This window comes from Parasteatoda tepidariorum, chromosome 12, assembly GCF_982258835.1.
Source record: "Parasteatoda tepidariorum strain Cologne lab strain chromosome 12, Ptep-v5.0, whole genome shotgun sequence".
NCBI classification, from domain to species: Eukaryota; Metazoa; Arthropoda; class Arachnida; order Araneae; family Theridiidae; genus Parasteatoda; species Parasteatoda tepidariorum.
The window spans coordinates 32,399,318-32,425,331 of record NC_141766.1 but is presented as its reverse complement, the minus strand read 5'-3'; the positions used below and the strand labels follow the sequence as shown (position 1 = coordinate 32,425,331).

The window sequence follows — 26,014 nt, the reverse complement described above, 5'->3', positions numbered from 1 at the left end:
TGAAAAAAAGTATATTAAAGGTATGTTTTTAAACTATACTTGTTAAAAGTATACGAATGTATATTAGTACCAATATACTTTTACTATAAATATAAACTTTTTAAATTAGTGTTTGGTATATCATTTAGTTAAAAATTTTATTTTATTTTATTTCATAACCGTCGTTGAACAGCCGACCCAATTTTATGGGTTTACGACTACTAATGTTTAACTCCGTAGCCTTGTTATTTTGAACCCAATCCAGAAGACAAGAGAACTCTTGGATCCAGTATTAGGAGAAATTTGCTTTCGTGGAGGACTTTTTGATAGAGCTAACCCGCATTTGCGTTACATGGAGAGGAAGATCACGAGTACCTCCCACGGTTAGCTTGACGGCAAGGGGACTCTAACCCATGATCCGTCTACCACTGAGGATATTTCACATCAGCACTGTGGTCGGTGCAAGCCGTAGCGACTGGGATTCAAACCCGGTTCGTCTCATTGGAAGGCGAACGCTCTATCCCCTGAGCCATCGCGGCTCTTAAGATATACTTTTATAGGAATATATTTTTATTAGTTTGATAACATGCCAGCTTAAGCGTTTTAATGCAAAATACAAGTCATATATTTAATGCTAACTTCATTGCACTAAAGCTATAAGGAAGCTATAAGGCACCATTTTAGCAACATAAATACAAGAAAAAATATTCGAAATTTACAGTAAATAATAAAATCAAGTTTAAGAATTATAACTCTTATGATGAAATTACAAAACAATTAATCCATTCAAATTTTTTTTTAAAAGTCATTTTTGGTAAGCCGTCTTAGAATTATTAGCATCAAAATGTTTTAGATATATGTTGTTTGAATCGGGTGTAAAAGGTTATAAATATAAAACCCAAAATAGTATCACAAGTGCCTCGCTTCTAATTGAATCAACGATTCCGAAAATAGGCAAGATGACCTGTTTTCGAAATCATTGATTTAATTTACTATCGGTGCCATAATCCCTATATTGTTTTCCTATTGTTCCTTTACTTTTGATTATTCTGAACTTAAAATATCCAAATCCCAAAATATTTCTTTTATTAAAGTACATTTTTACGCAAATATTTTACAATTTAGGTGGAATTAATAAAATAATACATCAACTACCGTTTCATTGTTTCCCTTAAACATTTTACCTGAATTTGTGGGAATTCGATTGAAGGTTATTTGGGATATTGGGATATTGAACATACTATATAATTTTTAGTAGTTTGAATTAATAAAATAATACAATTACTACCGTTTCATCGAAAGCATAAACATTTTAACTGTATACGTGGGAATTGGAATGAAGGCTATTCGGATCCAATCATATTTTTTTTTACTGATGATTGTATAGTGAACAAAAATGAAAAACGGAGCACCTTCTGATCTATTAATCGGATTTTCTTGTACTAATAAGCAATTCTATTGCTCCAAGGAAATGACCTTAAATACGCTTATTAATTTGTGTAGATAATATTTTGAGCTACTAAATCAAGTACAAAAACCTACTTTCGCGGAATAAACATACTATATAATTTTTAGTAGTTTGAATTAATAAAATAATTCAATTACTACCGTTTCATCGAAAGCATAAACATTTTACCTGCATACGTGGGAATTGGAATAAAAGCTATTTGGACCCAATCATACTTTTTTTACTGATGATTGTATAGTGAATAAAAATGAAAAACGGAGCACCAAATAACTTCTGATCTATTAATCGGATTTTCTTGTACTGATATGCAATTCTATTGGTTCAAGGAACTGACCTTAAATTCGTTTATTAATTTCTGGAGATAATATTTTGAGCTACTAAATCAAGTACAAAAACCTACTTTCGCGGAATAAACATACTATATAATTTTTAGTAGTTTGAATTAATAAAATAATACAATTACTACCGTTTCATCGAAAGCATAAACATTTTAACTGTATACGTGGGAATTGGAATGAAGGCTATTCGGATCCAATCATATTTTTTTTTACTGATGATTGTATAGTGAACAAAAATGAAAAACGGAGCACCTTCTGATCTATTAATCGGATTTTCTTGTACTAATAAGCAATTCTATTGCTCCAAGGAAATGACCTTAAATACGCTTATTAATTTGTGTAGATAATATTTTGAGCTACTAAATCAAGTACAAAAACCTACTTTCGCGGAATAAACATACTATATAATTTTTAGTAGTTTGAATTAATAAAATAATACAATTACTACCGTTTCATCGAAAGCATAAACATTTTAACTGTATACGTGGGAATTGGAATGAAGGCTATTCGGATCCAATCATATTTTTTTTTACTGATGATTGTATAGTGAACAAAAATGAAAAACGGAGCACCTTCTGATCTATTAATCGGATTTTCTTGTACTAATAAGCAATTCTATTGCTCCAAGGAAATGACCTTAAATACGCTTATTAATTTGTGTAGATAATATTTTGAGCTACTAAATCAAGTACAAAAACCTACTTTCGCGGAATAAACATACTATATAATTTTTAGTAGTTTGAATTAATAAAATAATACAATTACTACCGTTTCATCGAAAGCATAAACATTTTAACTGTATACGTGGGAATTGGAATGAAGGCTATTCGGATCCAATCATATTTTTTTTTACTGATGATTGTATAGTGAACAAAAATGAAAAACGGAGCACCTTCTGATCTATTAATCGGATTTTCTTGTACTAATAAGCAATTCTATTGCTCCAAGGAAATGACCTTAAATACGCTTATTAATTTGTGTAGATAATATTTTGAGCTACTAAATCAAGTACAAAAACCTACTTTCGCGGAATAAACATACTATATAATTTTTAGTAGTTTGAATTAATAAAATAATACAATTACTACCGTTTCATCGAAAGCATAAACATTTTAACTGTATACGTGGGAATTGGAATGAAGGCTATTCGGATCCAATCATATTTTTTTTTACTGATGATTGTATAGTGAACAAAAATGAAAAACGGAGCACCTTCTGATCTATTAATCGGATTTTCTTGTACTAATAAGCAATTCTATTGCTCCAAGGAAATGACCTTAAATACGCTTATTAATTTGTGTAGATAATATTTTGAGCTACTAAATCAAGTACAAAAACCTACTTTCGCGGAATAAACATACTATATAATTTTTAGTAGTTTGAATTAATAAAATAATACAATTACTACCGTTTCATCGAAAGCATAAACATTTTAACTGTATACGTGGGAATTGGAATGAAGGCTATTCGGATCCAATCATATTTTTTTTTACTGATGATTGTATAGTGAACAAAAATGAAAAACGGAGCACCTTCTGATCTATTAATCGGATTTTCTTGTACTAATAAGCAATTCTATTGCTCCAAGGAAATGACCTTAAATACGCTTATTAATTTGTGTAGATAATATTTTGAGCTACTAAATCAAGTACAAAAACCTACTTTCGCGGAATAAACATACTATATAATTTTTAGTAGTTTGAATTAATAAAATAATACAATTACTACCGTTTCATCGAAAGCATAAACATTTTAACTGTATACGTGGGAATTGGAATGAAGGCTATTCGGATCCAATCATATTTTTTTTTACTGATGATTGTATAGTGAACAAAAATGAAAAACGGAGCACCTTCTGATCTATTAATCGGATTTTCTTGTACTAATAAGCAATTCTATTGCTCCAAGGAAATGACCTTAAATACGCTTATTAATTTGTGTAGATAATATTTTGAGCTACTAAATCAAGTACAAAAACCTACTTTCGCGGAATAAACATACTATATAATTTTTAGTAGTTTGAATTAATAAAATAATACAATTACTACCGTTTCATCGAAAGCATAAACATTTTAACTGTATACGTGGGAATTGGAATGAAGGCTATTCGGATCCAATCATATTTTTTTTTACTGATGATTGTATAGTGAACAAAAATGAAAAACGGAGCACCTTCTGATCTATTAATCGGATTTTCTTGTACTAATAAGCAATTCTATTGCTCCAAGGAAATGACCTTAAATACGCTTATTAATTTGTGTAGATAATATTTTGAGCTACTAAATCAAGTACAAAAACCTACTTTCGCGGAATAAACATACTATATAATTTTTAGTAGTTTGAATTAATAAAATAATACAATTACTACCGTTTCATCGAAAGCATAAACATTTTAACTGTATACGTGGGAATTGGAATGAAGGCTATTCGGATCCAATCATATTTTTTTTTACTGATGATTGTATAGTGAACAAAAATGAAAAACGGAGCACCTTCTGATCTATTAATCGGATTTTCTTGTACTAATAAGCAATTCTATTGCTCCAAGGAAATGACCTTAAATACGCTTATTAATTTGTGTAGATAATATTTTGAGCTACTAAATCAAGTACAAAAACCTACTTTCGCGGAATAAACATACTATATAATTTTTAGTAGTTTGAATTAATAAAATAATACAATTACTACCGTTTCATCGAAAGCATAAACATTTTAACTGTATACGTGGGAATTGGAATGAAGGCTATTCGGATCCAATCATATTTTTTTTTACTGATGATTGTATAGTGAACAAAAATGAAAAACGGAGCACCTTCTGATCTATTAATCGGATTTTCTTGTACTAATAAGCAATTCTATTGCTCCAAGGAAATGACCTTAAATACGCTTATTAATTTGTGTAGATAATATTTTGAGCTACTAAATCAAGTACAAAAACCTACTTTCGCGGAATAAACATACTATATAATTTTTAGTAGTTTGAATTAATAAAATAATTCAATTACTACCGTTTCATCGAAAGCATAAACATTTTACCTGTATACGTGGGAATTGGAATAAAAGCTATTTGGACCCAATCATACTTTTTTTACTGATGATTGTATAGTGAATAAAAATGAAAAACGGAGCACCAAATAACTTCTGATCTATTAATCGGATTTTCTTGTACTGATATGCAATTCTATTGGTTCAAGGAACTGACCTTAAATTCGTTTATTAATTTCTGGAGATAATATTTTGATCTACTAAATCAAGTGCAAAAACCTACTTTCGCGGAATAAACATACTATAAAATTTTTAGTAGTTTGAATTAATAAAATAATATAATTACTACCGTTTCATCGAAAGCATAAACATTTTTCCTGTGTACGTGGGAATTGGAATAAAAGCTATTCGGATCCAATCATGCTTTTTTTCTTTACTTATCATTGTATAGTGAACAAAAAGGAAAAACGGAACACCAAATAACTTTTGATCGATTAATCGGATTTTCACATACTAATATGCAATTCTATTGGTCCAAGGAAATGACCTTAAATACGTTTATTAATTTGTGGAGATAATATTTTGAGCTACTAACTCAAGTACAGAAACCTACTTTCGCGGAATAAACATACTATATAAATTAATTAGCAGTTCGAATTAATAAAATATTACTGTTACTACCGTTTCATAGAAAGCGTAATCATTTCACCTGTATATGTGGGATTTATATAAGAGAATAGCATTTTATAAAATGTTTGACTTAGGCGTTTTTTATTTTATACGGGTTCGACAGAGCAAACCTTTACACTTGCAGTTGGATTAACTTTGTCAAGGTTTACAATATCTCTTCACGGAGCCGTGATGGCTCAGGGGATAGAGCGCTCACCTTCCAATGAGGCGAACCGGGTTCGAATCCCAGTCGATACGAATTCCACTTCCGGCTTGCACCGACCACAGTGCTGACGTGAAATATCCTTAGTGGTAGACGGATCATGGGTTAGAGTCCCCTTGCCGTCAGGGTAACCGTGGGAGGTTCTCGTGATCTTCCTCTTCATGTAACGCAAATGCGGGTTAGCTCTATCAAAAAGTCCTCCACGAAAGCAAATTTCCCCCAATACTTGATCCAAAAGTTTCCTTGTCTTCTGGATTGGGTTCAGAATCACAAGGCTACGGAGTTGAACATTAGCAGTCGTAAACCCATAAAATTGGGTCGGCTGTTCAACGACGGGTATAAAATAAAATAGCAAATGTTTAAATTGGGCCGACCGACCTGTGTAGGGGTTAGGGAACTGCCCTTGCATCAGAAAGGTTTTTGGTTCGATTCCCGGGCATTAGAAAAAAAATGTTTAAATTGGTATCTAAGCAAATGAATTCACAGATTTCTAGGAAATAATATTGTGACCATTAAGCAAATTTTTTGCTTTGAAAAATATTTAAATTGTTAAGAATTTTATTTTTTAATTTTTTTTATTTAAGTTTAGAAAAAAACAGAATAAATGGTACTAATTTAGGAAACAATCTTTTTATTATTCTAAATTAAGTGTGCATAAAAAGCAAAATATTATTTGCTTTACTTTCATTTTAAAAATTTGTCTTAAGAGTACTGTGACCTTTTAAGAAATGTAAATGATTCAAAATCTTGCAAATTACAACCACATTTGTTCCTTTCCAAAAAATATATATAATCACCAAACAATACATTAAAAGAATGTGATGTTTTCATTACAGCTACACTGCGGGTATTTTAGATATGGCCTAACTCTTTCAAGTAGTTTAGAGGGTCAAGACACCGTGACGGAAATTACGTGACCATAACCAAAGACTGGAGCGAAAAGATTCTCCGATCAATCTAGAAATCATCCAATGTGGCCATCACTATAGCAACACCATAACAACACACCCCCAAATTAATCCTATGTCTGTTTGCATGATAATGTATTTTCTTAGCAAATTGCTTGGATCCTAAACTTTTCACATTTGTCGACATTTTCAGTAGCAAACTGATTAGACAAACATGGCTGACACTTTTATAGGTCGCATATTATGGCTTTTTTGTCTGGTGTCAGCTTGTGTTGTAACGTACTATACATGGAGTTGCGAAGGTGAGTTTGAACTTTAATTTGTACCATGGAAATAAAATTATCAAGAAATATTGAGTTGCAGGGTTATAAACAAGAGCCACACAAGACGTGATAGTAATGGTTATTTTTATATTCTTGAATGGGATTCAAATATTAAATTTCTGTTTGGATAGACAGTGATGGTCAGTGGTTCTACACTGTAGTGGTCAGAATTGTGGACGTGTCTATTTTCTGTGGGGAAAAACTGTTCTCAACTTAACAGTATATCCTGCCAGAATTATTAGTTGAACCTGATTATTTGATTTGTATAATGTTCATAAGCGGTTAAAGAAGTAATTTTTTTGTCGAGAAATAATTAAAAATTTATGATATGAGATAGAGTTTCAAAGTATGGTTCTATTTTTAATACTAACGCTTGTAAAAAGAATATTCATTCCATCAAAGTATAAATTAAAAGTAGGAATTTTTAGATCAGATCAAATATAAAAGACAAACACTTGCATGTGATTCAAATATTAAATTTCTGTTCGGATGGACAGTAGTGGTAACTGGGTTTACACTGTAATGGTTACTATTGAGGTCGTATATGAGGTCTATTTTCTGTGGGGAAAAACTGTTCTCAACTTAACAGTATATCCGGCAAGAAGGAACTATTAGTTGAACCTGATGGCTTGATTTGAGTAATGTTCGTAAGAGATTGAAGAAGTAATTTTTTTGCCGTGATATAATTAAAAATTTATGATATGAGATAGAGTTTCAAAGTTTGGTTCTATTTTTCATAATAACGCTTGTAAAAAGAATATTCATTCCATAAAAGTATAAATTAAAAGTAGGAAAATTTATATCAGATCAAATATAAAAGACAAACACTTGTATGTGATTCAAATATTAAATTTCTGTTCGGATGGACAGTGGTGGTAACTGGGTCCACACTGTAATGGTTACTATTGAGGTCGTGTCTATTTTCTGTGGGGAAAAACTGTTCTCAACTTAACAGTATATCCGGCAAGTAGGAACTATTAGTTGAACCTGATGGTTTGATTTGAATAATGCTCATAAGAGGTTGAAGAAGTAATTTTTTTGCCGTGAAATAATTAAAAATTTATGATATGAGATAGAGTTTCAAAGTTGGGTTCTATTTTTCATTATAACGCTTGTAAAAAGAATATTCATTCCATCAAAGTATAAATTAAAAGTAGGAAAATTTAGATCAAATCAAATATAAAAGACAAACACTTGTATGTGATTCAAATATTAAATTTCTGTTCGGATAGACAGTGGTGGTAACTGGGTTTACACTGTAGTGGTTACTGTTGAGGTCGTGTCTATTTTCTGTGGGGAAAACCTGTTCTCAACTTAACAGTATATCCTGCCAGAACCATTAGTTGAACCTGATTATTTAATTTGAATAATGTTCATAAGCGGTTAAAGAAGTAATTTTTTTGTCGAGAAATAATTAAAAATTTATGATATGAGATAGAGTTTCAAAGTTTGGTTCTATTTTTAATATTAACGCTTTTAAAAAGAATATTCATTCCATCAAAGTATAAATTAAAAGTAGGAAAATTTAGATCAGATCAAATGTAAAAGACAAACACTTGCATGTGATTCAAATATTAAATTTCTGTTCGGATAGACAGTGGTGGTAACTGGGTACACACTGTAGTGGTCACAATTGAGGTCGTGTCTATTTTCTGTGGGGAAAAACTGATTTCAACTTATCAGTATATCCGGCAAGAAGGAATTATTAGTTGAACCTGATGGTTTGATTTGAATATTGTTCATAAGAAGTTAAAGAAGTAATTTTTTGGGGGGAAATAATTAAAAACCTATGATGTGAGAAAGAATTTTAAAGTTTAGTTCTATTTTTTTTCATATTAACGCTTGCAAAAAGAACATTCATTCAATCAAAATAAAGAAGAGCAAGAAATTTTAACTTGGAAAAGTATTATCACTAATCAAACAAAAATAGACTTTTTATTTGTATGAAAATATTGTAGCTTTCTTAATTTTTTTTCTTTTTTGAGTGGAGATTTTTAAGACTGTTTTCATAAATACGGATTTTGTTTTTATAGTCAAGGTATATGAGAGTTTATAAAGGGTATTTTCTCCTTATGACTTGAACTTGCCCCCTCTGTATAAATAATAGTCTCTTAATAAATATATACTTTCTTGATGGATGCATTTTCTTAAATCTTGTTTGAAACATTATTGAACAAAAAACGCTGAATAACTCATACGAATTACTCAAAATATTTTCAATTCGATCAAAAATCAAACATATGATTTAAATGATTTTTGTAAAAAAAAATATTGACCTTTTCCCAGAAACGGAAATTTTTTTGGAAATTCTAAAGGCTGTTGTTCTAAATGTGGGCATTGTTTTTGAGTGTAAGTGATACAACAGGCAATAAAGGGTAACGAGTCTGGAACAATGAATTCTGATTTATTTCTTAGACTTTAACGATCGCTTTACCTAGGAAAACAATAGAACTTTTTACAAAAAACGCAAGCACTCACTGCGTAGATTTTTCGATGAAATAGAAGCGCAGACGATTAAGGAATTCATTATCTAAGGAAAACAAAGCAAAACCGAAATGCTGGAACAAACTTTGTCTTATATGAAAAAAAAGTTTTTATATACTTTTGTACAAATTGTAGCCGGATATCAATGAATTTTTTAGTATAAATGTGTACATGAATTACTCATAATCTTTTCTTACTTAAAACAGTAATAAATGTAAGTGTATGTATACATTTTATAAGTTTATAAATTATTTACAAAGTGTTTTCAAAATTCTGATATTATAAAATGGAAAAATCGTTTTCTATTCTGACGTCAAAATTCAAACGACATTCTTAATTCAAATTTGAGTTCTTTTTTGCAGAAATTATACTTTTTTATTAATAGGGAAACATCGAACAATATCAGATTCTTAAGGGTTTTTTTAATTTCCTCAGAAATAACTTAAATAAAATTGCTTAAATTTAGACTTGAATTGTTAAATAGCACTTTATTTCAGGAAATAAAAATTATTTAATGCAAACGATGTTAAATTAATAATTTCTCAAGTTGCATTAAGGCTAAATTTTTTCCAACGAGGATGAATAAAAACAAGTTTTAACACCCTTCCTGATCGGATAAAACCGGGAATGTGTGAAAATTTTGGGTCAGTTTTCTGAGATATACAGACTATTTCCGTTCGAAAACAGACAACGACGCTTAATTGGTTTGAATCTTGAGAGAGGAGACGAGATATTATTATAAACAAACTTTTAACTCTTTTTGTTAAAAGCAAACAATTTTGTGTTAAATTAATAATTTCATTTAAAAAAAATAGTTTCCAACGCTGCACCGACGGTATTTTTTATTGTAATATTTTCATCAAAAAAAATCTATATACTTAGAAATTGAGAATTCGATTGGTGCACTTTAAGCAGAACAATCGAAAGAGAAATGAATCGAAACCAAAAGAAATTTGGAGTGAGCTCCAAAATTCCATTTTTTTTATAGCAACTATGATTCAACTTTATTCAATTCCACGAGTTATAGTATGCATCCTCGATTTTCGTATTTTTTAATGAAAAATTTGTTTGCATATACCTATTTGCCTGCAAATTTTTCACAAATTTAAAATGTTGTTTTAGAATATTTTGTTTTTCAAACAATATCTGGATTAATCTTCCTTTATTTAGGACGAACAAATTATAAGTAAAAATTAGAAATCGATTTTTCAAAAGCTTTATTTACAGAGTCGTTTGTTATTACAATTACTTAGCTTACATAACTTTTTTTAACTTAAATTTTTTTTTGCATTTTCTAAGCTTTTTCCTTCAGTTTAAATAGTTTCGTAATACATATATATATATATATATATATATATATATATATATATATATATATATATATATATATATATATATATATATATATATATATATATATATATATATGGGTCATTCTTACGAAAACTGTCATTCTTCAGTTCATAAAATCCCAAAAAAGTAAAGTGAATAAAAAGCTCTGAAACTTTTTATATTAATAGATATATGTAATGGCATTATAAAGAAAGTATATATCCTATAAATTATACTTAATATTTAAATTAATAAATTTTTTAAATAATTAATTTATAATTAATTAATTTATAATAATTAATAATTAATTAATTAATTTAATAAATTAATTTATTAATTTTTTAATTTATTTTTCAAATTAATTAATAAGTAAATTAATTATTTTCACTATTTAAAAAGTGAGGGAATGACACTAATAGTGAGGGAATGATATTTTATTTTAATACATGTTTTTATCTAAGTTACATCTACCTAAATTTAAAAAATGATAACATACTAAGTATATCTAATATTTATTATAATTTAGTCTTATATATTTAATAGTTTTTACAGGTTTGGGAAATAAAATTGGCTGGCACGGTTGAACAAAAAAAAATTTAATAATATACTCATCTTGAATCATTCCCTCACTTCAGCGTCATTCCCTCACTTTATACACTAGTGAGGGAATGACGAATTCAATAAAATTTAAAAATAACAGTTAGGCCTAATTAATTTCTGAAGTCAATCACATACAATTATATTCATACAAGAAAGCAACATATAATTATCCACTTTGTCGATGAAGTTGTATTTTATTTTACTCTAAAAAATGACATGAGGGAATGACAAATGTAAAAAATTTTACCTGGTTTGATTCATTGAAATTTATTCCACAGCAAAGCTTCTGTAAGTTGAAGATGGAAACATACTGCAATTTTGTTCTATGATGCCAGTTGTTAACTTCTGAAGTTTTTATTAAAATATTTTTATTCTAAGAAGATTGCAGGTGATAAGAACATTGTTGTGAGGGAATGACGCGAAACACTGGGGACAAAGTTTAAAATAGTGCTGTGTTAATATCTTTATCTGAAATTAAATTCAAAATTGATTTTCTGAATTCTATATTTCAGTATTCTGAAATAAAAAACACAAATTTGTTAAAAAAAAATTATTTCAGAAACAATTTTTTTCTTTTTTTAAATCAGCAGTGGGGACAAGTGAGGGAATGACATATTGGTATATTTTAATTACCTAAAATAAATAAAAAATAAAAATTGATAATTTTATTTTTATTCTTTTGTTAGCTTGCATTCTGAAGGACACTTTCCCTGAATTTTTTTTTTCGTAAGCTGTTAAACAAACATAAAATATACTGGGGACATGAAAATGATTGTTTTTGTGAGAATGACCCATATATATATATATATATATATATATATATATATATATATATATATATATATATATATATATATATATATATATATATATATATATATATATATATATATATATATATATATATATATATATATATATATATATATATATATATATATATATATATATATAAATGTACAAATATATTAATAAAGGTTTATTTCTCTTTTTTTTCCTAATGTTGAAATTCGGTTTTAAATCTTACACGACATATAGTTGATTGATATAAAGTTATAGATATAAAGTAAAGAAGAATATTACAGAAATGGTAGTTCCGAGTTGTTGTTTTTTTTACCTACTTTATTTATAACATCGTTTGCTCAAAAAGCTCTTTTCAAAGATCGTTTTCTCCTACAAAAATAAATAAATAAATAAAACGCATATTTCATTTTTATAGATAAAGAAAAATACTTTAAGTTTTTTTGTGCTGATATGAATAATTTATATCAGTAGTTTGTAAATTCTAGACAGTTATGAAGTTAGTTTTAGAATATATTGCAGTTGAAAATGTTAGTGTCAGTTAGACTACATTTTATCTGTAGGAAAAAATAGAAACGAAAATAATAATGACATTAGTTTTAACAGAGTAAAGTTCAATTTACTTCCTCTTCATTAGATTGTGCATTTAATTAGAAAAAAGGATCGGGTCTTGTTATCTGAAAAGGTTCCTCGGAAAGAAATATTTTAAAAATTACTACAAATTTTGCCAGAAATTGGGCAAAAATAGAATATGATTAGTGCAATTTTTAGAAGATAGAACACAAACTTGCATCAAACTGTGATGTAAACTCCAAGTTTTATTGCACTTCTAATCCTTAAATAATGAAATTCTCTCACTAAGCTTAGTTGAATCTCATTTACAGACAACGGGGAGTCCTCCCCAAACTGCTAATTGAAGAAACCTCCTGTTGAAGTTCCTTATCAAACTCTATAGCTCATAATCAAAATTCAATGTCAGCCATTCTAATAAAACTTTCTAGGTCATGGAAAGGTCAGAATTTGACTTTTCACAAATTTGATTCGTAGAAGCATGGTGTTCTTTTAACTAAAAAAAATTAAATTGTCTTTTTTTGGTGTAAATTAGAGACCTTTGTTACTCATGATGTAATATAATTAGCTTTAAATTTTTATGCAACTTGCGAAACATCGAAACAAACCTAAAACCCTGTCTGATTGGAATAAACAAATAGTATTAAAAGTAATAAAATTAAAGTTAACTAATAATTCCTGATTAAGAAAGCTAAAAACTTTATCTAATTTAATTAAAAAAATAATAATTAGAATAAGAAAACAAGTTTTAAGAGTAATTTTTATTCACTTTTACACTTTTAATTAATATAAATAAATTTTGTTATTATAAGTTTGCTTTATAAATGTATCTAAGGATATATTTTATAAATGTCATTAAATCTTTAATTTTTTTAAAAATAAAGATAAATAATCATAAATAAAGAAGGCTTGAGTTTTTTTAATATATGTATTTATGCTAATTTAGAGCAAAGTTTAATTTTGGCATTTATTATGCAACATAAATTAAAATTGTTAGAATTTGTTGTTTGTTAAAATTGTTTAAATTTTTTCAATGTTTGCATAATTTTTGTACAACTTACAAAATATTGAAGCGAATTTAAAGAAAAAAATAGTATTATTTTATGAAAAAAATAGTATTTAAAGTGAGAAAATAAGTTTCAAGATAATTATTTTATAGATAGTTGACCCTGTCCGGAACACGTATTTCATAAATGTCATTAAAACTTTATTTACTTATTTTTTTTAACGAAAGAGAAAGAATAATTTCAGACATAGAATGCATGGGTTCTTTTGACCATAAGGTAAGCATAAATACAATGTCAGAAAAACTGGTTTAACTTTGATCCACAGTATTGTGAAAACCTTTACTTTTAAGAGATTGCGGTTCAGCCAGCATCTAACTAAGGTTTCCTGTTTATTCGAAATAATGGTTCAACAAAGCACCAGAATAAGGTTAATGCAAATTTGTGCAATTATATGGTTACCTATAGACTAATTTCTCTGACATAGCATAAAATTTATTAGTTAAAAAATATAATAAATAATTAATCAGTGTAGCTTTTTTCACTTACTTCTCTTCGTAAGATCTACAAATCATTCCTATTTTTTCATGGAAATCAAAATTAATTTAGAAAATACTATATGTTGCTACACTTCCAGACAAAAAAATGATTCGACGTTGAACTCTAATATCTGTAACTTCAAACCTAGTACAGTGTAAAATAGCAGCAATTTAAATAAATTTCTTAATTAAGCAGTGTTATGATTCAATTTTAACTGCAATATAACAAGTTAAAAGTACGATAATATTCAAAGGGACACTATATGGTCATGGGAAATTTGAACGGAAATATGGTTTAATATGCTTCAAAACTTTTTAATGGGTATGTTTTTTATTTGTCGTATTCGAATTTAACACGTTTAAAATTTATCAATAATCCTGAGAAATTGTTGGTATAAAATAGATCATCTGTTGTTAAATCAATAACGAGTTTGCAAATTTCTCAATATTAAAATATCTATCCAGAAAAATAGAATATCTGCCATAATATAAGCATTATTTTTATCCTTTTACGTTTTATTGAATCATTATTTGTATAACTTTAAATGTTTATCATATGAAAACAATAAAAACATCCGTATCTTCACCACTTGGGCTGTATAAGTCCCTGTAAACTTCTGTCATGGTTCATTAGTCTCTCAAACAGATTAATGGGATAGTGCCCCAGGGCCTAACTGCAAATTGTGACTCCCAATTTAAAAAAAAAACATTTTTGGAATATTATTTATGGTAAAAAGACAATGTGCTGCCTAAAGAATAACATTCCTTGTAAAAAATTAGAAGTCAGTCTTGAATAGGTAAATTGAACAAAGAGTTAGAAAGTGGTTGAGTTGTGTTTTGTGAAGTGAATCGTGGAATGCGGCTTAATTAGTTTATATAGTGGTGCCATCTAGGTTGAGAGATGGGAGATAGACTTTTTTGTGCTAAGCAGTTCTGTGGTGCTGCCCTCTATATGTGCGTCAGAATTCCGTATTCCAATAATTTTGGGTATCAATGGAGCATAAGGAGTGCAGTATGCTGGACACTCCTTATGCTCCAGCTCCTTCCAGCTTTCGAAGGACATGCGCTTGATTATCTTTGATAGTGAGTGTAGTTGGCACGGATAAAATTCTGATTGCTTAACAATATTAACAAAGTCAGTTAGTAAAATATTTTTCCTATGGTGTACTATTATATAATTTCCAATGGTGTACTTATATACTTCTTATAGAATAAACTATTTACCCATAGTTTTTGTTTTCAATTTTTTTCCAATGGCAGGCACTGAATTTGAATCTTTGCCTATACTATGACAGAATTGTTGCTCATTTCGCGTTACCCAGTGGGCACCTGTGAACCAAAGTCACGGAGGCGAGCAATATTGCCCACGCCACAGTGCCACAAACCCGTTTATAGGGTGGGCCACATTCAAACATCATACACACACACAACAGAGGACAGCACAAAGAGAGAGAGAGACAACAGAGGACAGCATCCATGCCTAGAGCGGGATTCGAACCCGCAGCTTATGGCTTCGCAGTCAGGCACGCTAACCGCTCGGCCACCAGGCCGGCTGTTTTCAAATTTAATCGCTTGTCTAACGATGGGTGAACAAAGAAATTAAAAAAACAAGGATTGGGCTAAGCTAGTGATGTTTCAAAACACTACAAGCTTTGGCGAGCAAATGAGGTACCTCTACACAAACGCGATCACAGCGCCACTGTCTTACGATGTAAAAGACCACAGCTTGGCAGATGTGTCCACGAAAGACTTAGCTATAATCTGATACCTTATTTGCGTATAGGTGTTTCTAATTTTGTTCTTTGAAAAATACGTTCTTCCTTTTAATTGTTTTCAGCAGTGTATTTTAGAATAGAAAATATTTAAAAACACATAGTTTTCCTATATTTGACGGTTTGTAATTAGATTAGTTTCAAAAAACTACTGATTGAAAAAGAAGTTTTATAATTTAATTCTAATTAAAACTTAACCTTTAAAAATGAAATTAAAGTAATTTTAACTAAGTTTAAAAGTGAAGATTTATTTAAAACTTCGTATTCTAAAAAAAAAAAAAAATCTTGTGCTAAGCTTCAAACAAAACTTTTACATTAACTTAACTATTAGCAAATTTGTATTTCTGAACTACGAGGCCTTTTTTAGTTATTTACGTATTTAATTAGCTGTTTTCAAATAGCTAACGCAAAAACGAAGATTCAATTAAATGATATAACACAGCTAAAGGAAAAAAAAAACTTTTAGGAGTTCTTCGTATTAGAAAGCATAGACAACGTTAAGCTTCATGAGGTAAAAAAAGATAATATCCATGAGTGTATTAGTGAACATTAACTTGTTTTAAATAATTTGAGTTTTAAGTAATAAGAATATTCTAAAAGATTTTACTGGTTTAAGATTACATAATTATTCTTCACACATTACACTGGAAAACAATTTTTGTGCTTGTATTTTGCTACATGAGTTTCTTTTAAAAACAAATATGAAATATTTTCGTATCACTAAATTCAACTCTGGAATTAATTTCTCTCTCTAAGCTACAGATTTTTAAATGACATTTTTTGTCCATTTTTTGTCAAAATATTCAAACTTAAAGGCGTTATATACACCGAAGAGCCAGTACATTATGACCACCCTGCTAATAACATGTAGGACCATCTTTAGCCCTCAAAACTGCTAGCACTCGCCGTGGCATTGATTCCACAAGGTGCTGATAGGTAGTCTGAGGTATCTGGTACCAAGCGCTCACCAACTGGTCCTGCAATTCCCTCACATTGCGAGGGGGTAGCGTGGCAGCACGAATTTGGTTTTCCAAGTAGGACCACAAATGTTCTATTGGATTAAGGTCTGGTGAATTTGGGGGCCAAGATATGACTTGAAAGTCACTGGAATGTTCCTCGAATCAATCCATGACGATTCGACCCTCATGACATGGCGCATTATCCTGTTGGTAAACACCATCCCCTGTAGGAAAAACTGTTGCCATGAATGGGTGAACCTGGTCTGCAACTATGTTTAAGTAGCTTACAGACGTCAGGGATTGCTCTATGAGGATTATGAGTCCTAATGTGCCCCATGAAAACATTGTTCCTGGGCGAGAAACCATGAAAACCTGAGCGAGCCCATTGTTATAGATGGAGGGTGGTCATAATGTAATTGCTCTTCGGTGTATATCAGGGGGTCACACAAATGTTGAACCAAACTTCGAGTAAAGTTAAAACTCACCATCAGGAGAAAAATTGCATGAATCCCATGCCCGGAAATGGCATCATACGTAGGGGCGCTTCCAGATTTTAAACGATTTCTTCGTGTACTTCTGAACGGGTCATAATAGGGATGCGTCCCTAGCAGCGTAGGACGACAATTCCGGTCATGAGTGAAAACAGAATTTTAACTATGACAATGAGCGTTAACTCTACTAGACGTTTATCACAAAATTTATGCGACCTCTTGCTGCATGTAATGTTTTTAAACTCGTGCATTTCGACAAAAAATAGACTAAAATGTCATTAAAAAACAAATTGTAGCTGTAAGAACAAAACTGATTTCAGATTTGAAATCCCCACACCTGAATTAGACGAGATCAAGCTTTTGTGTAAATGCAGCAAATTTTCTTTCCCAAGTTATATAGTTGCTTTTATAGTATGGTACGTTGTTATTAAGATTATTTATTTAAAATAAGAATACCTACTATTTTTCTGAATCGAAGAGATATTCTAATTGCAATCTAATTAGTTTTCTAAAATAATTAAATGATCTTAGAGAATAATTAATTTAAATTTCAATTAAATTAACTATGTTTAAACCTTTTACGACTAGTATCAGTTATGTTTTTTGGAAAATAAAAAAGTGGCAGCTCAAATGTTTAAATTTAGGATTTATTTTATATGTCTACATTAATATATTAACAATAAACTCGAGTATTACAAAACAATAGACTCTTCTCCGATAACTCTAAGTAAACAATTTTTCAATTAGCAGCACATGTTTTCGACGGTTTTTGCACGGGAACTCTCTTGTTCCAATTTAATAGATTTGACTTTAGAAACGATGCAAAATTTGCATCTAGCAAAATGAGCGTATAACATTAAAATCTATTTTCCCTTTCTAATACCATTATAATTAAAAACGCATTCTTATACAAATATTGCTATCCCATAGAATGACTTCAAAGTTGAAGTTATTAAAGCTAGAGCGAAATTATTAACTTTTTCTCCACATCTCAATTAATCCAAACTTTACATGATTAAAAAGGTCATCATTACTAAAAGCTTTAAGCATAATCTTTCAAACTTTACCAATAATTGTTTACATGGGGGGTTAGTATAAAAGTGTTTCCATTATTTTGATCAACCGCTGTCAGCATTTATATTCGATTATAAAAATAACGCGACAGTGTGCTTTTAAAGCTAAAGTGGTAGGTAACAGAGAGAAATATTCAATTGGTACAATCAAATATGTACTTCCAATTTTTTAGAATAGGTGTTTCTTCATATGCTGACCAGAGTTTGCGGTTGATCAGGCAAATTTGATATAAATGTTCTCTTAACTTTTTTCAAAAAGTAATGAATGATCACTTAATTATTTCATTCTCTAATTTCATTTTGGTGGAAAAAGAAAATAGTCTTCATAATATAATACTAAAATAATTATTTATATTTTGGTTTTATATGATTTCATATTAAAAAACTCAAGTTTAACGCAGGAAACTAACTGATGTGTTTAAGTTTGAGCACCAAACTATGTTTTTTATAAAAGTACTGCATACATCAATACAAAATGTTGTGTGCTAGCAGCAGTAGTCCTGAATGATTTAACTACTATAATATTTTTATTTTATTTTATTACCGTAGTTGATCAGTCAACCCAATTTTGAGTTTACGACTACAAATGTTCAACTCCGTTGTTTTTTTTTATCCAATCTAGAAGACCTGGATCAAGTATTAAGAGAAATTTACCTTGTAAAAGACTTTTTTATGGAACTAACCCACATTTGCATTAGATGTTGAAGAAATCCATGAAAACCTCCCACGGTTAGCTTGATGGCAAAGGGCAGACTAACAGTCCTAATCCAGGATCCTTTTACTCCTGAGAATATTTTATGTTAGCACTGTGGGTGCAGAATTCGTACCAACACATTATTAAACTTGGCTTACCTCAATGGGAGGCAGGCGCTCTATCCCTTGAGCCACCACGACTCAACTATAAATAATTATCTGAAAGAGCTGATAATAGTTTGATGTGTTTTTTCGATGCTAATTTTTAGCATCGAAACGATTCGCACTTCATTTTTAGACTTTCTTTCGTGGGAGTAAATTATTCGTTGCTACTTTTGAACGAATATGTATAGATTATAAAAATATGTAATTTCTGAGAACTTTCAGACATAAATACTTATTTATTTAATTATTTTTTAACATGGATATTTAGACTTATGTGTTCATTACAAAGTATGACTTATTTGCTCTTGTCAAATTGTAGTGCAAATATTGCAGATGGACATCAGAAAGATACATCCAAAGTCATGGAGAGATTCAAACCCTCTACCTCCATGCTACAGAGTGTTCAGTGTAACTGCGAGACCTTTTTGGCTAAGGAGGCTCTATAATAAATATCTATTAAGCTGACCTCCGTCCTCGGAAAACTAAAAAGCGTGAAGAAGAATTTCTAAATGGATATTTGAAAACTATCTGCTTTGCCTAGGCAATTTAATATTTTGAGGACAGAAATCTCTTGTAGAGATTCTCAAACAGAAATAATTTTTCCTGAAATAATTTAAATGTTAAAGAGGGGATTTTTTCAATGCTCTTTTAGAAAATTTGCTAACATTTTTTTCATTTTTCTGAGGAAGCTGGTAAGCTTAGTATTAATGTTTTTATTTTTATTACTAACTAATGATAGTCATGAATAGTTTACACTTTTGAAATAAAATCAGAAATTATGTTTTTACCGTCAGTGCTTTATATTTCCTGAGAATTTTAGGATAATTAACAGTCCTATGAATAACGCGTAGCAACATTTGCTTTGCCTAATATAACTACTTATTTTCATATTAACAGTCCTATAAAATTCATGTCCTATAAATTTCCAGTCCCATAAAGTTCCTAAAAAAAGAGTCCTATACAATTCATGTCAAAATTCAGTCCTATAAAAACCAATTTTTCAGAAATTCACGTTCAGTCCAATAAAAAATGGTCCAATGAAATTCTCGTCCAATCCAATGAAATTCCCGTCCAGTCCTAAAAAATTCAAGTCTTATAAAATTCTTACGAAATTCCAGTCGTATAAAATTCCTAAAAAACAGTCCTATAAAGTTCCTATAAAATTCAGGTTCTATAAATTTCCAGTCCTATAAAGTTTCTAAAAGACAGTTCTATAAAATTCATGTCAAAATTCAGTCCTATAAGAAACAGTCTTCTGAAATTCTCATCCAATCTAATAAAAAGCAGTTCAATGAAATTCACGTCCAGTCCTATCAAATTCATGTCTTATAAAATTCCTACGAAATTCCAGTCGTATAAAATTCCTAGAAAACAGTTCTATAAAATTCAAGTCCATAAAATTAACAGTCATATGAATAACTCGTAGCTATATTTTCTTTTCCTAATATAACTACATATTTTCATATTGTTATTTATTGCTTTTCCAAAATTGATGAGACTTTTTTTCAATAAATACTATAACTAGTTTTATAAACGAGCGAGAAAGCCAAAAATTTGTTTTTTTCATTTTGCAGCAAAAAAAGACTGTATGATTGATAGTGAAATAGGATGGTTCGATATGGATAATGTCTACACGTGTGAGGAGGACCAAAGATGTTGTAAAGAATACGGAAACCCATCATGTTGTGCTGAAAAAAATAAATGGTTAATAGTGTAAGTATACCATTACAATTAATGAGCTTATTGGAAGAATGTCATACTGACAGTTTACAGAATTTGAAGAAAAAAAATCAGCTCTAAGCTTTAGAATGCATAGAAACACGAGGAAGCTGCTTCAAAAATATTTTTCTACAGGTTGGCTCATTTATCTGACACTAGAAACTAATGTTTCATGCTTACTTTTGACAGAAAATAATCATTAGACTTGTAAATATGACTGTTTAGAAAGTGTCGCAATGCATGCTCTTCCACTTAGCATTTTAATTTTCAAGGTGTCATCACAAAAAAAAAAAAACTTTGGGAATACAAAGACTCCAACTGTTACGGATTCTCCGATATATATATATATATATATATATATATATATATATATATATATATATATATATATATATATATATATACTGTAGTTTTTTAATAATTACATGTTTTGCGGAGCGAGTTTATATGCAATACTTTCATATTTAAGAAAACATGTAACGAGCTTTCCTGAAAAACTGATTGAATATTGTTAGAAGATAGCAGAGTATGGATAATTGGCACAATAAGTTAGTGTTCCTTACTTGATTTTGACAGTTAGTAATCCTTTGACAAGCAAATTTGACTTTTTAAAACGTGTTGCTTTGCATATTCTTCCTCTTAATACTTCGAAAGGTGAAGAACTTTCAAGATCTCATAAAATAAAAATAAAAAATAAATAAATAAATAGAACTGATAGAAAATTTACAGAAGATAGAAGAGTGCGGATATTTGCACAATAAATTTACGTTCTGTACATGCTTTAATCCATAAGTAATCCTTAGACTAGTAAATTTGACTGTTCTCAAAGTGTTACTACAAATGTTCTTCCTGGTAGTACCTTAAATTTCGAAGTCTCTCACTCAAAAAAAAAAAAAAAAATAGAAAAAAGAAGAAGAATTGATTGAATATTGGTAGAAGATGTGGAAATTCAACTGTGGAAAACTCGGACAATAAATCAATGTTTCGTCCTTACTTTCGACTATGAGTAATCCCTAGAGTGGTATATTTAACTGTTTCAAAATTGTCGTTTCACACGTAAGTTAGCACTTTAACTTTCGAATTCTTACAAAGAAAGATCAGATTGAGTATTGTTAGTAGATAGCAGAGTATGGAAAATTGACACAATAAATTAGTGTTCCTTACCTTCTTTCAACCGTAAGTAATCCTTAGACTAGTAAACTTGACTGTTTACAAAAGTACAGTCAAATTTACTAGTCTGAGGATAACCTATTGCAGCGTAGTGTACAATCAGGTTTACTAGTCTAAGGAAGTTATATATGTTCTTCCCTTTAGCACCTTAACTTCGATGTCTATCTCAAAAACAAATCTGATTGAATATTGATAGAAGATAGCAGACTGTGGAAAATTTGCATAATTAATTAATGTTCCGTACCTACTTTCGATCATAAGTAATCTTTAGAATGGTAAATTTGTCTGTTTCCAAATTGTGTTTCACATGTAACTTAGCACTTTAGCTATAGAATTCTTACAAAAGCAACCTGATTGAATATTGCTAGAAGATGGATATTTGGCACAATAAATTAGTGTTCCGTACCTACTTTCAACCATAAGTAATCCTTAGACTAGTAAATTTGACTGTTTACAAAGTGTTATATATGTTCCTCCCTTTAGCACTTTAACTTTCGATGTCTCTCTCAGAAAAAATATCTGATTGAATATTTATAGAAGATAGCAGACAGTGGAAAATTTGCATACTAAATTAATATTCCGTGCCTACTTTCGAATATAAGTAATCTTTGGAATGGTAAGTCTTTGGAATGGTAAATTTGTCTGTTTCCAAATTGTCGTTTCACATGTAACTCATAACTTTAACTTTCGAATTCTTACAAAAAATATCTGATTAATTTTTTTTTGTTAGAAGTTAGCAGAGTATGGATATTTAGCACAATAAATCAGTGTTCCGTACCTACTTATGACCATAAGTAATCCTTAGACTAGTAAATTTGACTGTTTACAAATTGTGCTTCACAAGTAACTTAGCACTTAAGCTATCGAATTCTTACAAAAACAACCTGATTGAATATTGTTAGAACATTGCAGAGTATGGATAACTGGCATTACAAATGTAGTTACATGTGAAATTTCTTAGAAAATTTGACTATTTAGAAAGTGTTGCTTAGCATATTCTTCCTCTTACTCTCAAACTTTCGAGATGTCACATAAAAGGTTATTGAATATTGAATATAGCAAAGTATGGATAGTCATAAGCACACATAACATGAAGTGATAGTCATTAGGAATCCTAACTTGTATTGATTTAGCTCGATACATAGATAAAGCAAATTGCAAGCAGAATTCCTTTTAGTAAGTTTCCAGTTAATTTTACGTCATTTTTTTAAAAATGGCAAATATAAGAAAAATATGATGTGGAATTTCATAGCTTAAAGTAAAACAAGTTTTTTTTTAAACCCTAGTGTGTCACAGAGATATTTTTTGAAAATAGATAAGCAATATAGAAAACATGGCTTTTATTAAAAGTAATTCTTATGAAAGTTTAGTTTGAAAATATTTATTTATAAGAAATATATCAGGTTTTACTTGTTGCAAACTTTACAGACTGTAAAAACATAAGAAGTAAAAGTTTCTATGATAGTTTTGGTAAACTTTTAGTTTAACAAAAAGAAATATAATTAAAAAAAAAGTTTTCAGTATCTTATTACCCAAACTTATCTATTCGCTTTAAATAAAGCAGAAATTGTATGGAATTTCTTAGAACATATTTTTAAAAATGCCTTTTTCTTTTACAGAAAAGACCAACTGATACTTTGGGGTGGATTATTTGGCTTTTTGACATTTCTTGGTCTTGTTGTTTACTGTCGACGTAAAGATTTCTACGTTCTTGAAGGAAATAATCCTTGTGCAAAATGTTTAGGTCTAAAACCTAAGGAACAACCAGAAGATGACGAAGAGAAACCCATTAAAACCTAGTAATTTTTTTTTCTGTTGAAGATCAAAACATAGAAAACATATTTTAAAATTTCATTTCAACCAATGTGAGTATGCTGCTATCAGAAAATAGAATATGATTATTTAGCTTCAGTTCTAGTTAAGTAATGAATTTCTTTTCGATAAAATGCAGTTAACATATATATGTTTATACTACCAAACATTCTTATGGAGTTCAGAAAATGAAGAAAGGTAATAATGTAGATGTTGTTCTCTTGGGATGTTGTTTTTCCATTTTAAACTGATATCTTATATTTTTTTCCAAAAAATATAAAGTAAATTTTAGTGTGCTTGCTCACAAATTAACAAAATAATGAAAAAAAGTTTAAATATTAACTTCATTGTTAAACAATTAATCAATATTTTTGACTACATTTATTTTTACTGGCCTTTTTATTTAAAGCAAGAGCTGTAACAAAACCAAAAAACCTTTTTTGGCAATTTCTCCTTGAGGAAAAGGGGCGATTGAGCCTATAAGTAGGAAAAATTGTCAATAATGTATAAAACCATTCTAACCAATGTAAGTTTGCTGCTATCAGAAAATAGAATTTGTTTCTTTAGCTTCAGTTTCAGTTAAGTAATGAATTTCTTTTAGATAAAATGTAGTAAACATATACATTTTCTTACCACCTACTATTGCTATGGTATTTAGAAAATGTAGAAGGTAATAATGCAGATGTTGTTCTAGTACAAGATGTTGTTCTAGTACAAGTGTTGCTCTAGTTCATCTCTAGTATAAGGTTTCTAGATCAAGATTCATGCTTTATGAGGAAAAAATTATCTAAAATATTTTATACTTCTGCCATATGCTAATGATATTAGATTTAGTTATGTCTGTTAATTTTTTTAGTGATAAAATTTTCAAATAAGTATATCCGATATCTATAGTATATCTGATATTTTAGGTATCTTTTGGGTATATTTCAGGTATATATTAGGTATATCATCTGGGTATATTTTAATGAATTGCTTCTATGAATGATTTAAATGATAGATTTTATGATTTATATTTTTCAGATTCATGCTTTTAAGATAACTGTTTACTTGTCTTCGCGACAAAAATAAATTGTTTGTATGATTTAAGTGATAGATTTCATGATTTATATTTTTCAGATCAAAGCTTTTAAGATAACTGTTTACTTGTCTTCCGTGACAAAAAATTTCAATGAAGATTGCTGTCATTAGTATATTTGTGCTGGTTGTTTCGTTAATTGTTCATTTGTTAGTGATAATCTGCATAGATAATTTTTCTTTTCATTCTAATTGTTTAAGTTTTTCTATAATAAAAATGTATTAAAATTCATGATATGCATATACTTAAATTGAATATTTAAATTCAAAGCAATTCATCGACAATGGATTTTCTTTAGATATCATATATTTTAGTATTCATTGTTTCAGTGAAATGATTGGTATATTTGAGTTAGGGATGCGTGAAATTGATTTCGATGTATATAAGTTTATAAGTCAAGAATTTGTGTTTATTTTTAACAAATAATATTTTATAGAAAAATTAGTCTTCAAATTATAATATCTTTTTCTGGTAGCAGCTGTAGTTTAATAAAACCATGTGATTTTAAGAACAAATATATGTAGTGATCATAATATGTATGTTAATAAAAGCTCAATAGACTTTTCCAATTTTGTGTTTTTGCATATATTAAGCTAATTTTATCAACATATATATTTCTACTCAGTGCAAATAATCATAGAAATATTGAAAAACAAAATAAGTAAGTAAAAGAGTTGCAATTTGTAAACTGATTGAAAATTCAATCAAAATTTTTATTTGCTCTCCAAAACAATTCTTCTAAAACGCTTCTCTGGAAACAGAGTCAAACCATTTCATAAAATTGCGAAAACGTTTCAATTAGTTTTATGTTGAAGAAAAACGATTGTGCTTCCATCTATTTATTAGGGAGAAAACTTAT

General features: G+C 29.2%; 1 protein-coding gene across 1 annotated transcript; it reads left to right on the top strand.

Annotated features, from left to right (window-relative positions):
- Positions 1–6,702: 6,702 nt before the first annotated feature.
- LOC107440929 (uncharacterized) lies at positions 6,703–25,724 on the top strand. The gene is made up of 3 exons (XM_016054019.5): positions 6,703–6,872; positions 20,951–21,089; positions 23,885–25,724. Exons 1-3 carry the CDS (start codon positions 6,785–6,787, stop codon positions 24,063–24,065), a joined length of 408 nt encoding a protein of 135 aa, XP_015909505.1. The 5' UTR covers positions 6,703–6,784; the 3' UTR covers positions 24,066–25,724.
- The last annotated feature ends 290 nt before the right edge of the window (positions 25,725–26,014 follow it).